This window comes from Eimeria mitis, genomic scaffold (genome assembly GCF_000499745.2).
Source record: "Eimeria mitis Houghton genomic scaffold, Emh_scaff2622, whole genome shotgun sequence".
NCBI classification, from domain to species: Eukaryota; Apicomplexa; class Conoidasida; order Eucoccidiorida; family Eimeriidae; genus Eimeria; species Eimeria mitis.
This window is the reverse complement of record NW_013570963.1, coordinates 6,324-6,540: the sequence shown is the minus strand read 5'-3', so window position 1 is coordinate 6,540 and position 217 is coordinate 6,324. Positions and strand designations below refer to the sequence as shown.

The 217-nt window shown below is 56.7% G+C and overlaps 1 protein-coding gene across 1 annotated transcript in view; it reads left to right on the top strand.

Annotated features, from left to right (window-relative positions):
* Positions 1-35: 35 nt before the first annotated feature.
* EMH_0056390 (dense granular protein GRA10, putative) overlaps positions 36-217 on the top strand; it is a gene marked incomplete at both ends in the record, with an annotated part of 4,035 nt that continues 3,853 nt past the window's right edge. Inside the window, one exon of the mRNA XM_013497354.1 lies at positions 36-217. Coding sequence (XP_013352808.1) covers positions 36-217 — 182 coding nt within the window.

The window sequence follows — 217 nt, the reverse complement described above, 5'->3', positions numbered from 1 at the left end:
TTATTTATTTAATGCCGCAGCAGAACCTGCAGGTGATGAGACAGCTAGATATGATGGTGGTGGAGGCAGCATCGGAGCTTGCTGCTGCTCTAGCTACTGCATGCATGCGCGATGCAGAGTCTGCTGCTGCTGCTGCTGCTGCTGCTGCTGCTAACGGCAGCAGTGGTACCGATGCTAGCAGTGCAGCAGCAGCAGCAGCAGCAGGAGCAGGAGCAGG